The 14,272-nt window shown below is 42.4% G+C and overlaps 1 protein-coding gene across 1 annotated transcript in view; it reads left to right on the plus strand.

Moving 5' to 3' along the window:
• The window catches only part of LOC106599039 (solute carrier family 25 member 36-A), a 39,435-nt gene extending 25,412 nt beyond the window's left edge, over positions 1-14,023 (plus strand). The window contains exons 4-7 of the mRNA XM_014190091.3: positions 1,667-1,767; positions 7,631-7,697; positions 8,207-8,499; positions 9,337-14,023. Coding sequence (XP_014045566.1) covers positions 1,667-1,767; positions 7,631-7,697; positions 8,207-8,499; positions 9,337-9,530 — 655 coding nt within the window. The 3' untranslated portion in view covers positions 9,531-14,023. The remainder of the gene's footprint in view (positions 1-1,666; positions 1,768-7,630; positions 7,698-8,206; positions 8,500-9,336) is intronic.
• Positions 14,024-14,272: the final 249 nt, after the last annotated feature.

A 14,272-nucleotide genomic window follows, 5' to 3' on the forward strand; every position in this document is an offset into this window, starting at 1 on the left:
TTCAGTCAATTTTTGTCCTACTTTGTAACACAAAATGTGAAGAAATCCAAGGGGGTGTGGACTTTCTATAGCTGCTGTAGATGTTTATTTGTATGTAGGTTGGTAACACATAAACTACCCAAATGAATGCAACAGGACTTCCAGGCCATATCAAATTCTATTGGCCATATCAAATTCTATTGGTCACATAAACAAATTTAGCAGATGTTATTGTGGGTGTAGCAAAATGCTTGTGTTCCTAGCTCCAACAGTGTAGTAAAATCTAACAATTCACAACAATATACACAATTCTAAAAGAATGGAATAAAAAAGATAAGAATTAGATCGAGCTATGTCGGAGTGGCATTGACTAAAATCAAATGTTATTTGTCACATACACATGGTTAGCAGATGTTAATGTAGCGAAATGCTTGTGCTTCTAGTTCCGACAGTGCAGTAATAAATTTAGTGCTAAAAAAGAAACGTCCTCTCACTGTCAACTGCGTTTATTTTCGGCAAACGTGTAAATATTTGTATGAACATAACAAGATTCAACAACTGAGACATAAACTGAAGAAGTTCCACAGACATGTGACTAACAGAAATTGAATAATGTGTCCCTGAACAAAGGGGTGGGGTCAAAAGTAACAGTCAGTATCTGGTGTGGCCATCAGCTGCATTAAGTACTGCAGTGCATCTCCTCCTCATGGACTGCACCAGATTTGCCAGTTTTTGATACAGCCCGACAGGATGCTCTCAATTGTGCATCTGTAAAAGTTTTAGTGGCAAAGCCAAATATCTTCATCCTCCTGAGGTTGAAGAGGAGCTGTTGCACCCTTTTCACCACACTCTGTATGGGTGGACCAATTCAGATTGTCAGTGATGTGGAAGCTTTCCACCTTATCCACTGCGGTCCCATCGATGTGGGTGGGGGTGTGCTCCCTCTGCTGTTTCCTGAAGTCCACGATCAGCTCCTTTGTTTTGTTGACGTTGAGTGAGAGGTTATTTTCCTGGCACCACTCTCCCAGGGCCCTCACCTCCTCCCTGTAGGCTGTCTCATTGTTGGTAATCAAGCCTACTACTGTTGTCGTCCGCAAACTTGATGATTGAGTTGGAGTCGTGTGTGGCCACGCATTCATGGGTGAACAGCGAGTACAGGAGGGGGCTGAGCACCCACCCTTGTTGGGGGACCCTGTGTTGAGGATCAGCGAAGTGGAGGTGTTGTTTCCTAACCTCACCACCTGGGGGCGGCCCGTCAGGAAGTCCGGGACCCAGTTGCACAGGGTGGAGTTCAGACCCAGGGCCCCAAGCTTAATGATGAGCTTGGAGGGTACTATGGTGTTGAATGCTGAGCTATAGTCAATGAACAGCATTCTTTCATAGGTATTCCTCTTGTCCAGATGGGATAGGGCAGTGTGAAATGTGATGGTGATTGGGGCGGTAATCTATTGGGGCGGTAAGCAAATTGAAGTGGGTCAATTTGGACAGAGGGCATTTGCCTGTCCTTTATACTGTGCAATTTTGCCCCAATCTCACAAAAATGAAACATATTATTTGTTTGCCATATTGGTATCGACCATCATGACCCCAAAAAATATAGTATAATGGTAACGGCCCAGAGTTATGATATCGATTGATTGATTGATTCGCTCTATTAGCTCACATCCATTCCCTCCTGTATCAACAGAGCCATCTACTTTGCATCCTACTCCACTGCCAAAGAGAAGCTGAGCGGCGTGTTTGAGCCCGACTCGACACAGGTCCATATGGTGTCTGCAGGCCTAGCAGGTAACAGTTGTTCCACAAACTCCTCCTCTGCTGTCTATAGCCTGCTTGTCAGTGCAGTTTCTACTGCTTGTTGCTACATTCAAAGTTGACTTGTTTAGACAATTCATTTCCAGCTAATTATTTTATTTTGACAGATTACATAGAAAAGGGGCTATGTTAAGTATTTATTTAAAGATATTTAGATTTTTTAAAGTAACTGGTCATATTTTTTTATTTGATTAAATGTTTGTTTTGTACATTTGTATCTTGCGTTATGGGGTGGATGGGTTTTCCTGTTAATTTGAAGATAATTCAATATTTTATTAACATTGCTCTAGCCTCTATCCAGCTAGGTGTTAGACATGGCCACTATATGGGTTACCTTGTGGACGTTTTCCAGTGTTTTGAATATCAACCACAGATGGTTTGCCCGAAAGCACAATTGAAGACTTTCAGGATCAGTCTCTAGTATAAACCCCACTTTATATTTATAGTGAAAGTGAAGAGGTTATTCTGCCCTTCAATATTATAGTTCTTAAGTTCTATGTGAAAAAAATAATCTATGTTCTCTCAGTCAAAGCAAGTAAGAAAATACATAAAGTGTGAAAAAGACAAAGCACAGAGTTAACACTGTCAGTTGCATTTTCTACTACTTCCACTCATATAGTGAACTGCTCTTGTGATTTCACACGGCAAATAGACCCACTGACCCACATTACTGCCTCTGTCCTACAATTCTATACAGCCAACTTGGCAGAGGCCCAACACTTTACTACATACAACTACAAGACTTACCACTAGCTAGCTGTCTGTTCCAGCAATAAAACAAATAACATCCTCAAAGTTTGGGTTGTGCTTTCCATCCCACCCCCACTTTCCTCAGTTTTTTCTCGTGAGGCTCTTCGACTCTCTCGAAGGACCCTAAATTGTGTTAACGTACCAGTTTGTTGCTAAACAGTGAGTTTGGCCCTTCAAGCGCTGTCTATGCTGTGTGTGTACAGTAGTAAAGGCCCCAGGGCGCTAACATGTCAGGGCCCTCACTGCGGGAGGCCCCCCCCCCCCGCCTCGCGGCGACACCCCGGCCGGACGCCTCAGGTAGCACTCCATTTCCTTTCACTGGTATGACCATGATGATGATGATGATGATGCTATTGATGCTAATAATGATGATGCTGGTTATAGGTCACTAGCTGGTTTGCAGCTCTTTCATCTCCTATAACTTCTACATGATTGCACAGTCTTGATACACTGTACCCCTTCCCCCTTTTTTACCAGCCTGTTTACCCCCCACCCACCCCCACTGAAGGTACATGAACAACACGCACTTCAGATGTTTCTTAGTCTGCATATGAAGTGAAATGCTAACCTTGTCACTATTAGGTTTGAGGGTCCTTATTTGGTTCATCATTTACTGTTGAACCTCTAACACCGCAGATGTAGGTTCGTCTGACCAAAGAGGCCAACATAAGCTATACTTTCCACTGTGCTGTACATAACACTCATGTAACATACGTATGTATGCATGTCTATATATAGGCTATAGGTGACAACCTAGTTCCAGACACTAGAAAATTCCTATCGGATTATGGCACTCCCAAAACGATTTGACACACCTGAATCCTGTCCCTCAGTTACACATACAGATATAGAATAATTACCCAAAGATGCTTTTTAGTCAGCAAATGTTTTATTTGATATAGTGCCAGTTCTCCAAGTACAAATTATAGACGCATGCTTACTGACTTTTTCAATTACAGATATAGAATGAATAGACCATTTTAATATAGACCACATACACTGAGTATACAAAACATTAAGAACACCTGCTCTTTCCATGACCGACTGACCAGGTGAATTCAGGTGATACCTATGATCCTTTATTGATGTCACTTGTTAAATCCACTTCAATCAGTGTAGATGAAGGGGAGGAGACATGTTAAAGAAGCATTTTTAAGCCTTCAGACAATAGAGACATTGTGTGTGTGTCATTCAGAGGGTAAATGGGCAAGTCAAAAGATTGAAGTGCCTTTGAACGGGGTATGGTAGTAGGTGCCAGGCTGCAAGACTGCTGGGTTTTTCACTCTCAACAGTTTCCCGTGTGTATCAAGAATGGTCCATCACCCAAAGGACATCCAGCCAACTTGACACAACTGTGGAATGCTTTCGACATCTTGTAGAGTCCATGCCCTGACCAATTGAGGCTGTTCTGATGGCAAAAGGGGGGAGTGCAACTCAATATTAGGAAGGTGTTCCTAGTGTTTGGTATACTTGGTGTTGATTCATAATCATACCCACTACTGGCCTATAATCATGCCCATTTTGCAGTCATTCAACTCCCTGAACCCTCTCTATAGGAGTTGAGGAGTGGAGCTATGAACTGTTCTCCAGCTGCTCATCTAAACCATTTTTCCTAGTAAATGTAACACATAAGTATGAGTTGCCACACATACTCATGCCTTCTCTTGAGTTCAACACAACCACAGTTTGCTCAGGGCCTAGTGTCTATTTCTGTCCATAGACCTCCTGTATAGACTTGCTAGTTCATGTGGTTAATTTACACTGGATCAGGTCCCCCATAGTATGTCAAGAGCCTTGAACTAGGTTGTGGACTCTGACACCCTCGAGCATAATATGTGACCCTCTTTGTGCACATATCACTTCTATCATATATTTGAATAGAGGGCCCCATTCAGCCTGAAGCACACTGCATTATAGCAGATGACTGTAGTGCTGTAATAACACTGGAACTAGGTCACACCATTGAACTAGTTTAGATATGAAACGGGCCAAGCATGAAATGGCTGACCCTCCAGTAATATGTTTAAATTTGGGGAAAAGTTCTATGTATTTGAGACATCTGGCCTCCACACAGTCCTTTGTCCAACATAAAAATGGCATTAATGCTTAACTTTTAGAAAGAAGTTGTTCAGAAGATCAGAAACCGATGGGTGGTCTTGTTGAATTGGCGTATCACAACACTGTTTATCAGAGATAAACGAATCCTCCACTCAGCGATATTCCGTTTCACTTATTCCACTTTGGTCCTGTTGAATAATTCAAGAAGGCCAGACTCCATTTAGTTTCCTCATGGCAGCCGATGAGGCCTTCAGCTGAGGCTCTCACCATGAGGTCGTTCATACAATGACTTCCTCTTAAGATGTAGGTCTACTGTAGGTCTACTGTAGGTCTACTGTAGGTCGACTGTAGGGCTGAGCTCACCTCATCTGGGAGCTAGCTACTGTTTTTCAAATTACATTTACTCAATTCATTGACTCATTTATAGGGTAGAATTTAATCAGGCACACTTAACAAAGCTCGTCATTTTATAGACTAAGTCCGTTTGACAAGGTTAGCATTTCAACCCTCTGGTATTATTTGACTTTTTTTTGATTGTGACTATTTCATTGTTGACTTTGTCCCCATCGTTACTGTTTAGAATCAATATAAGTGACTGTGGTAACACCAATGATTGGCACCTGTAGAATTGTTGAAATATATGTTATTATTGTGTACCACACATGTTTTTGTTTTGTCCTGCACATAATGATTATACCAGTGGGGTGATGTTCCATTTACGACAGATTTGCATTTTTCTTTCAATGTTTCTTCCCTTACCAAGAACGACATACAGTACCTGACAAAACGTAGGGGAGAGAAACGACACGAGACGTCCTCTTGCATTTTAAAACAGGTGTGGGTAAGGTCAAGAGTTTGAGGGTTAGAGTGGGGAGGAAGAGATGGGGTGTGACCCCCCCCCCCCCCCCCCCCTTTCTCCTCTCCCACCTTAGTTGGTTTAAAAAAGGGTGGGTAAAAATGTGGGAGTGGGGAGGATTATCTTATGTATGTGTGTATATATATATGTAAAAAGGGGGATTTGGGGAGGCTTAGGGGGATCTTACCTGGTTATATCAGATTGGGGGAGATGCTTGTCGTCCTATTTTACCTGTTAAACATACAGGGATTGGGTAGGATCGGTAGGTTTCCTCTTCATCTATGTAAATAAAGGAGTTTGTGGGTGGGTTGGTTGGTTGACTGCTGCCTGTGTGTGACTGTGGTCATTTTAGGGCTTTACTGTAGCTTTCACCCCTGCGTGAGGGGGGAGAGCCCCCGCCACCTCAGCCCCCCCATATCTGCAGGCTTCTAGCTGCAGCTGTGAGGCGGAGTAGCTTTGCCCCTACTCTGTGAGTACACGCCATAGACGCTATCTCCTTCTTCTTCTTCTTCAACAGACTTGTCATCCTCTTCATGCAGTTTCCTTAGGACTGTGTCCCTTGATACAGTAGAAGCTCTAGTCGTGGGTACTGTACTGTAGACGTCCCCTGGCTTCTTGTTTAGAGAAGATGCTATGTACTGATGTAAATGTATGTCGATTTTCAAATGGTCATGTTTTAAATTATGTCCCTGTTTGGAGGTTTAGTATCTTGACCACGTCGGTACAGAGCACAAGTGATGTGCAAGATTTACTGTCTGTCTTTTAAAAATGCACACATTATGATCACACTAGAATGACCTGCACCTTACACATTTGTCATATACCTTGTAATGTGTATGACATAACACTCCTTTGTGAACTAACATACTGACTTGATGCATTGTCAGGGGACTCATTGGTCTCTAAAAAATAAAATAATAATTCAAACCCAAATTTAGTATAAGCAACTTATTAATAACACTTAAAATAGTAAGTGTTTTGGTATTTATAAATATACACCTAGTTTCCCTGGGAAATAACATCCGCCTACATGTCCACTTTGCGATTTATTATTTATTTATTTATTGTTTTTTTCCCGCTTTGGTCCTGTTGAATAATTCAAGAAGGCCAGACTCCATTTAGTTTCCTCATGGCAGCCGATGAGGCCTTCAGCTGAGGCTCTCACCATGAGGTCGTTCATACAATGACTTCCTCTTAAGATGTAGGTCTACTGTAGGTCTACTGTAGGTCTACTGTAGGTCTACTGTAGGGCTGAGCGCACCTCATCTGGGAGCTAGCTACTGTTGTTCAAATTACATTTACTCAATTCATTGACTCATTTATAGGGTAGAATTTAATCAGGCACTCTTAATCAGAGTGAAGTATAATAATGATGTTCATTGAGGGGGCTGAACAATTGCATAGCACTGTGCTATATCGTATCATTCTGTAGTGCCTTCCGTGTACATGAGATTCAGGCCCACCTTGTTTATTAACACTAAGGAATAGTATTTATAGTAGTTATAGGCTATATCTTGGTTATATTTGTTGCAACTTGTAAATATCATTATGAAGAATGTGGACTGTATCTTTAAGCTGAGTTTTTGCCTGTACTGTAATAATAACCTTGAGGAATCTAATCAGTCCATATAATACCATTCCTGTGAGGGACAGTCTTCCCTTAACAAAGGTAATCAAGTTTAAATGTTTTATAATCTCTGGTACCGGAGCACCAGCGATAAAAGGAAATATTTTACGAGATTGCCAATACGTAAATAAACCGCTCATAAAAGGCCCATAAACACAGCTTAAAGATGTCAACAAAGCTTTCACACACTGCTGCCAGTTGAGAAGGAAATGTTTAGAGTGCACCGGGGTTGTATTTCACAAAACGCAGGATCCATAGATTGGACAGCACTCAGTTCTAACTCTTACTTTTCTAGTTCATAAAGCCAGCTGAAGTTGAATGTCGTTGGGTTACTACTGCAAGTATTGAATCTGTAATATCCTTCCCTATATTCAAGTTGATCTTCCTTTATCATCCAGGAAATACAGAGTTGTTAGATGGCTGGCTCAATCATTGGTGGTGCTTTGTGAAATACACCCCCCCCATTGTGTATATATCTCTGTCCTTGGATAGTCCTTCACACACAGTCACTCCCCCTGTCTGAACCTCTGCACTCTTCTTCCCAGGGTTCACTGCTATCACGGCGACCAATCCCATCTGGTTGATCAAGACCCGGTTGCAGCTGGATGCCAGGTAAGCACTGAGGGGGGGGGGCTGTATCTAGGCCACATGCTGTAAAAGTCATTGATTCCCCAAAGTCAGAATGCAGCCAATTTTAAATTCCCTAAGCTTTTATTTTAATCCACAGCTGTTTCATATTTAGTTGCTTCTCTAAATACTGTATGTTATGCATTATCATGCTTATTGTAGCCTAGTGGTTAGGGTGTTGGACTAGTAACCGAAAGGTTGCTGGATCGAATCCCCGAGCTGACAAGGTAAAAATCTGTTGTTCTGCCCCCGAACAAGGCAGTTAACCCACTGTTCCTAGGCAGTCATTGTAAATAAGAATTTGTTCTTAACTGACTTGCCTGGTTAAATAGAGGTAAAAAATAAAACATTGTTTTGATTCATTGTGCTAAGGGAAAAGGTGTTATGAGTAGAGCATATTACGTTATTGGATGTTGCGAATCCCTTAACATGTTACTTGCCAAATGTATCCCGTTAGCTATAATGACCCCCCCCGAAACGTGTTTTTACCACAGGAACTGCGGTGAGAGGCGCATGAATGCGTTTGAGTGCGTGCGGCGGGTCTACCAGACGGAGGGCTGGCGGGGCTTCTATCGGGGTATGTCTGCCTCGTATGCCGGCATCTCCGAGACGGTCATCCATTTTGTCATCTATGAGAGCATCAAGCGCAAGCTGATGGAGTCCAGGGCCCAGGCCAGCATGGATCAGGACGAGGACGAGTCGGTGAGGGATGCTTCAGACTTTGTGGGCATGATGCTGGCCGCCGCCACCTCCAAGACCTGTGCCACCTCTATCGCCTACCCCCACGGTATGCATGATGTATCACCCTTATGGTTGTTGGTTGATATGATATTGGTATCGCCAATGATATATATTTTTAAACTGAATCAGGGTTAATAAGTCTCTTCTCCCCCTTTTCTCTCCTCTCCCCCCTCCCCTTTTCTCTCCCCTCTCTCCTGTCCTCCCCCTTTTCTCTCCTCTCCCCCCTCCCCTTTTCTCTCTCCTGTCCTCCCCCTTTTCTCTCCCCTCTCTCCTGTCCTCCCCCTTTTCTCTCCCCTCTCTCCTGTCCTCCCCCTTTTCTCTCCCCTCTCTCCTGTCCTCCCCCTTTTCTCTCCCCTCTCTCCTGTCCTCCCCCTTTTCTCTCCCCTCTCTCCTGTCCTCCCCCTTTTCTCTCCCCTCTCTCCTGTCCTCCCCCTTTTCTCTCCCCTCTCTCCTGTCCTCCCCCTTTTCTCTCCCCTCTCTCCTGTCCTCCCCCTTTTCTCTCCCCTCTCTCCTGTCCTCCCCCTTTTCTCTCCCCTCTCTCCTGTCCTCCCCCTTTTCTCTCCCCTCTCTCCTGTCCTCCCCCTTTTCTCTCCTGTCCTCCCCCTTTTCTCTCCTCTCCCCCCTCCCCTTTTCTCTCTCCTGTCCTCCCCCTTTTCTCTCTCCTGTCCTCCCCCTTTTCTCTCTCCTGTCCTCCCCCTTTTCTCTCCTGTCCTCCCCCTTTTCTCTCCCCTCTCTCCCCCCTCCCCTTTTCTCTCCCCTCTCTCCTGTCCTCCCCCTTTTCTCTCCTCTCCCCCCTCCCCCTTTTCTCTCCTCTCCCCCCTCCCCTTTTCTCTCCCCTCTCTCCTGTCCTCCCCCTTTTCTCTCCTCTCTCTTCCCTTTGTAGAGGTGATCCGCACCCGGCTACGAGAGGAGGGCAGCAGGTACCGCTCCTTCTTCCAGACATTACTGACAGTACCTAAGGAGGAGGGCTACCGCGCCCTGTACCGTGGTCTCACCACCCATCTGGTCCGCCAGATCCCCAACACCGCCATCATGATGTCCACCTATGAGATGGTGGTCTACCTGCTACAACGCTAGCCCCTCCCCTTCCTGTCTGGAGAGAAAGTAGGAAGTGACTGGCTTGGTTGGGCATTTCTAAGATGGACACCAAAGGAAAACTGATATGGACCAGAACCGAGAAGAAGAACAGGAGCCCCCTTCTCCCCAACCAACAACCCCACCCCCTAAGCCTACAGGCTGACCCTCAAGGGGGCTCTATGGTCTGGGGACAGAGAAAGGATGGGGTGGGAGGAGGAAAGAGGGACAGGGAGAAACAGTTGGGTCAGTCTTTTATAGAGCCTGTCAAACAGGAGATGTCTCTGAAGGAAAGACGGATATCATGTTGTGGCCTTTAAAGAGTTTTATGTTTGTTGCTGTGTCTTTGTAGAATGAAACCAATCTGCTTTAGCCTGTATCGGAAATGACAATCTGAAAGGGAATGCTTGAAAACAATCGATCAAAAACTGGTGTCATAATAACGCTATGAACATTACATAAAATTCTCCAGTAGATGCATTTGATTAAATTGGCGCTTTTTCACTAGGATTTAGCATGTAAGCTAATATTTGAAACAAGCTTTGCAGGCTGTTTCAGTAACTTCAACCCAACTTTGGTGGGTGTCTTTTTTTTTTTTTTTTTTTTTTTTTTTTTTTCCCAGATTAATTTCTCAAGCAAGAATTTTGCTAGGACTGTTTGTGTGGACGGGAAAACTAGCTGCTATTGGAAGAGCGGTTTGGAACTCTTTCTTATTGGTCTATTAACTGATTTCAAAGCTCCATCCCACCAAAACAGGCTGAAATTTCAAGTCTCTTCAAACAGCTCTTACACTAAAAGGGCATTATCATTTTTACAACTTCACAATATTATTCCAACCTCCATAGTGTGTAAATGTGTATAAAACAAAGTAAAATCATGTTTTTGACTGCACTGGGCCTTTAAAACCATGTAACAATAAAGCAAACGCCAACATAGTGTCTTAAGGCGTTGGGCCACTACAAGCAACCAAAACCGCTTCAATGCGCTTTGGCATAGATTCAACAAGTGTCTGGAACTCTATTGGTGGGATGCGACACCCTTCGTTCATGAGAAATTCCATAATTTGGTGTTTTGTTGATAGTGGTGGAAAATGTGGTCTCGGCGTTGCTCCAGAATCTCCAGTAAGTCTTCAATCAGGTTGCGATCTGGTGACTAACCCCTCTATTTTCCTATGAAACCCCTCTTTTAAAGTCCCTGAGAAAAAACTGGGCATTTTTATACATGACCCTAAGCATGATGGGATGGTAATTGCTTAATTAACTCAAGAACCACACCTGTGTGGAAGCACCTGCTTTCAATATACTTTGTATCCCTCATTTACGCAAGTTTATTCTTTCTTTTGGCAGTTACCTGTATATCAAAAGAGAATAGCAAGCAAACTATACATGCACTACAATGAGTTTGGCTTCAAGCATTCCCCTGAAGGTCAGAGTTTCCCATTATAGTCTGAAGCAATGCATATGGTGCACTGCTGCACAAGACTAGTGATCGCCAGTCACAACACATGCCTCACACTTAACCAGTGGTTTATTTGTTTTGAAAGCTGACTATCATTTCAGTGTTTTTGTATAATGGTATTGTTTCTCTGATACTAGTCATTGTGAAGGACCTAGTTGTCTCATGAATGACCCAGACTTCACTGCCCTAGAAGGGTACCAACATTTAGCAGGTTAGAGATCTATCTACCGGTGTGATGCCTCAACTTGATGATCATTTGTTAAGTGTTGAAGCCAGGTTGTGTCAATGTTTTTTTCATCACTACTCCCAACCTGTGTGTTCACAAGACTCGGACTGTGACCATAAGTGTGTGTCGATGTGCATTTGACTCCGTTTGTGTATTTTTGTGTGTATTTACTTTACCTTTATTGAGCTAGGCAAGTCAGTTAAGAACAAATTCTTATTTTCAATGACAGACTAGGAACAGTGGGTTAACTACCTGTTCAGGGGCAGAACGACAGATTTCTACCTTGTCAGCTCAGGGATTTGAACTTGCAACCTTTCGGTTACTAGTCCAACGCCACTAGGCTACCCTGCCGCCCCAAGGTGAGGTGAGAGCCAACATCCCTGATATCTGGTAGAGTTCCCTCCACTAAAAGTGAAGCATGTATACTGAACAAAAATATAAATGCAACATGCAACAATTTCTAAGATTTCTGTGCATTCAAATGTCCATTGATCAAATGCAATTGTGTTCGTTGACATCAGCAAACCGCTCGCCCACACGGCGCCATACACGTGGTCTGCGGTTGTGAGGATGGTTGGACATACTGCTAAATTCTCTAAAATGACGGAGGTGGCTTATGGTAGAGAAATTGGCATTAAATTATCTGGCAACATGTGGACATTCCTGCAGTCAACATGCCAATTGCACACTCCTGCAAAATCTGAGACATCTGTGGCATTGTGTTTGATAAAACTGCACATTTTACAGTGGCCTTTTATTGTCCCCAGCAAAAGGTGCACCTGTGTAATGATCATGCTGTTTAATCAGCTTCTTGATATGCCAACCCTGTCAGGTGGATAGATTCTCTTGTCTAAGGAGAAATGTTCAATAACAGGGATGTAAACACATTTGTGCACAACATTTTAGAGAAATTAGCTTTTTGTGTATGGAACATTTCTGGGATCTTTTATTTCAGCTAATGAAACATGGGACCAACACTTTACATGTTATATTTTTGCTCAGTGTAGATCACTAAGGTTAGGAGCAAGGCCGAGCTACTGTACATTAGTGGTCCATCCCAGCTCCTACACCCGAGCCCTGCCTTACCAGTGGCTTCCAACTCAACATTTATGACCTTTTGGGTCTTGTACTTAACATTCTTGTGTGTGTGGGACATTTTAATATTGTATTATAAGAATAGTGTTACTGTATATGCAAAAACTGTATTTTGCTCAACAGTTCCCATTGCAGATATTGTACAGTTGAGTACTTAATCTTGCAAAGGATTTTCATTTGTGTGTGTTTATATAGTACATGTATATGCATATCAACTATTGTGTATATTTTGCTTAGATCCATGTATTATTATACTGCAGTTCAGTTGCAAAGGATTTGTTTGACTGTTTGTGTACTACTGTCAAGATGTTTGAACCTGTCGCAACATGGTGGGTTGACATTGTTTATTTTGTTAAAGTTGTATATTATAATATTGTATTTAACTTTAAATCATGTAAGGCTTGATGCTGAAAGATGGTCTTTAATTTTATGGCATTCATAAAATAATTGGATTTGGTGTAAATTACCAATTTCTTTTTTACCCTGTTTGCTATCCATACTATCCTCCATATCTAGGATGTAGTCGCAGTCTACACACTTATCAGCTCTTAACATTATAGTCATTTAGTAAACACTTATCCAGAGCGATTTACAGGAGCAATGCGGGTTAAGTGCCTTTGTTCCAAATTCTCAATCTGGCATTTCAATAAATACATAAGTAAAAAAACAGATGGAGCTCAGTCTTACTGAATATTTATATTATTGTAGTGTCAATATGACAAGATTGTTTTGGCATTCAAGCTGCCCTGAAGTAGTTTTAAACTGATTCTGGATTCCTGATTTAAATACTATTCGGCAGTGCAGAGGCTACATGGGATTATGATGCGTGTCATTTAGATGGATGTAAATATCCTTCTGTACATGGAAGCTTGGAAGCACAGTGTCTTTATCGACAATAATTGCTCATTTTCTCATGCCAATTTCAAGTATTTTCCTTTCCACTGAAATACTGTATTAAAACCGCAATGTGAATGAACATACTGGAGTTCTTTTCCCACAGACTACAGCGTAGCTGTTATCGTTACTGTCAGTGCCCTGATAGTCATACTGACTTGAATAACTAGTGTACAAAGGAATATCATTTCATTTTCACAAACAAACCAACCAACAACTGTTCCATGAACAATCAACTGACGTATTTTGTTGTAGAGCATAGACTTGCATATAAATGACTGCCTTGTTTTGTTTCCAATACAACAGAGTATTGAATTGAAAGCAGAACACACTATACAGGTCATCAGATCTGCAGTCTCATGAGCAGTCTTTCCCCACAGAGTCTTGGGTGATGGTGTATACAAACACAACTGAGATCTCGGGGGGGATTTAATCATGACGTCGGTGATCTTCAGGTCGGAAAATTGGAGCTCTAGAAAGATGCCCAAGTTTCCGAGTTGGATGACTGTTCCAAGCGATTTGTCAAATCTGTTTTTGCCTGAAACATATTTTTTTCAGATGCTTGATGACTCAATATTTAAAGGAAAAATATGATAACTTTAGGTCAAATCTTTCAAAATGTGTAAATAGAAAAATGGATTACTAGTGAACTCATTTATTTCAAATGTTTTGTTTTAACTTCCATCAGCCAGTATCTGAAATGCCATTCGATTTCACCCCCTATGTTGTTGTTGTTGGTTAATGTGGTCTTTTCTTTGCCACCTATGTATCATCATCCCTCCTTTTTGTACAAAAGTCAATAAAAACCAAATTGTAACTCAAATTGCTTGTTAATTGTTTTATATATAAATAAATGGCCTAGAAGCAAAGCAAAGGCCATGTTTGTTCAGGCAATTTTACTATGGACTTTCTTGACTGCTGTCGTGTAGGCTATTTTATGCTGAGCCTGTTTTACACTGTTGGACATTTTACCACAAGGTGTCAGCAAAGGCAAAGCCAACGCGACAGTACTGCATACATCCCACTCAACCATAAACTCCAGTGGCGCTCTGTCGCCATAACTAGATGCAAG

This window comes from Salmo salar, chromosome 03 (genome assembly GCF_965601325.2).
Source record: "Salmo salar chromosome 03, fSalSal1, whole genome shotgun sequence".
NCBI classification, from domain to species: Eukaryota; Metazoa; Chordata; class Actinopteri; order Salmoniformes; family Salmonidae; genus Salmo; species Salmo salar.